Source organism: Aplysia californica, unplaced genomic scaffold (genome assembly GCF_000002075.1).
Source record: "Aplysia californica isolate F4 #8 unplaced genomic scaffold, AplCal3.0 scaffold00403, whole genome shotgun sequence".
Taxonomy (NCBI): Eukaryota; Metazoa; Mollusca; class Gastropoda; order Aplysiida; family Aplysiidae; genus Aplysia; species Aplysia californica.
Genome location: NW_004797673.1, coordinates 329,479 through 331,249, shown reverse-complemented (window position 1 = coordinate 331,249; position 1,771 = coordinate 329,479). Strand labels below are relative to the sequence as shown.

General features: G+C 40.2%; 1 protein-coding gene across 1 annotated transcript in view; it reads right to left on the bottom strand.

Moving 5' to 3' along the window:
• The window catches only part of LOC101863284 (G-protein coupled receptor 52-like), a 10,702-nt gene extending 9,926 nt beyond the window's left edge, over positions 1-776 (bottom strand). Inside the window, exon 1 of the mRNA XM_013085743.2 lies at positions 682-776. Within this exon, the coding sequence (XP_012941197.1) occupies positions 682-776 (95 nt within the window). The remainder of the gene's footprint in view (positions 1-681) is intronic.
• Between the last annotated feature and the right edge of the window lie 995 nt (positions 777-1,771).

Genomic DNA, 1,771 nt, shown 5'->3' with positions numbered 1-1,771 from the left:
TATGTTTGTGCGTCTGGGTGTGTGTGGGTGTGTGTATGTATGTGTGTGTCTGTGTGTGTGTATGTGTGTGTGTTTGTGTGTGTATGTGTTTGTGTGTGTTTGTGTGTGTGTGTATCTATGTGTGTGTGTGTGTCTATGTGTGTGTGTTTGTGTGTGTGTGTGTGTTTGTGTGTGTGTTTGCGTGTGTGTGTGTGTATCTATGTGTGTGTGTGTGTGTGTGTGTGTGTGTCACGACGATGTGGAATTAGGCGCCTGTCTATTTTGGGGCATTTGGAACTAAAGTTATCCCCTTAAAGCCAGCCCATTGGCCTTGTTTTTTAATTTTTTTTAGAAGTCCATTTATGCTGGACGCAAATGAAGATATTGTCTTTTGAAGGAGGTGGAGGTCGCCTGGTTTCAGACGTAAAATTAGCGAGAAAATGTCCTCTAAAGGTGATTCTTTTCCTTACCCTGCGAGTCCACGGAAACTGAAAATTTACATCTTTTATGACTTTAATTAACTTTTTTTTTCAAAAGTAAAATTCGCACAGAGATGTGTTCTTTAAAGGTCATGAACGATTTGAACTTTAAAAAAAATCCTATTAAAAAAACCCCCAAAACCTGCGGAAAAAAAGCCAGTATATAATCACACACATACACGCACACACTTGAATACAAAAACACATATAAAACCTAACCTACCCAGAGCCGTTGACAAGAGTGACCACGTAGCTCCTGAGCACACTGTCCTCCTCACCACCTCCTCTCACTCCAGTGACGTTCACGTCCGCACTCATAGCTACGATGACGTCACGGTGGACTTCCGGCTGACCAGTAAGTGCCACAGTGGCAACGGATCAAGGTAATTGATGACGTCAAAATATAGTTTGTGGCAACGGGACAGGGAAATAAGTTAATAATGAGTTGTGGGTTTTCCTTTGGATATCATAATCTCCTACAGACGTCACAGCGCGCGTCGCATCCCTTGAGTAAATCCAGCCAGCCCTGTAATAAGCAAAAAAAATTTGATTGTGAAAATTGTGATCTAATTATTTGCAATTCAAGGGGTCAAGTGAAGGACTAAAAAAATTCAATTCATGTAAAAAAAACAAGCAAAAAACAAATCAGCACAACAATGACTGTAAGATATCTTTATCAAATCAATCAATCAAGGGAAAGTCATTAGCAAACTGTATTTTTATAAATGCAAATCAAGTTAAAGAAGAAGCCGAGCCCATTATTTTAAAAAAAGGACTAGCTATACCATGGTAAGATTAATACGGCTTTACTTGCTTTGCACCTAAATCAACCCACTTTTTGACCATTTTGGAGGTGGGTTGCTTCTACGTTGCCTGTCTCTACAATCCCAGCAGACAATGAGGGAGATCCCGAATTGAACATAAAAAAGTTTCCCCTATTCTTAATCAGACGCATGTTTTCTATGTGCGCCAGTAAACAGTCAAACCCCTACACTTCTAACAATGATGGAAACATTATCATGTTACATCATTTCGTGAACTTGAATCTGTTTAAAAATTATTTTTTTAAAATTGTTCATTCTACTTTCACTTCGCAGAATTGCAGCATCCTGGCATAGAGGAAGACCGGCGTCTGTGACATAGCGGGTAAAGGCTTCGCCGTCTGAACAGGAGACCTTTACTCACGTATATTCCGCCTTCCGCCAAGATGTCTAAGATCAGGAGATCGGTTGCTTATAAAAACGCCTAGGAAAGTAGGTTAAAAACTCGCTGGGATACCATTTTCATATCTTACCCCCTGTGTCTAGAACGCT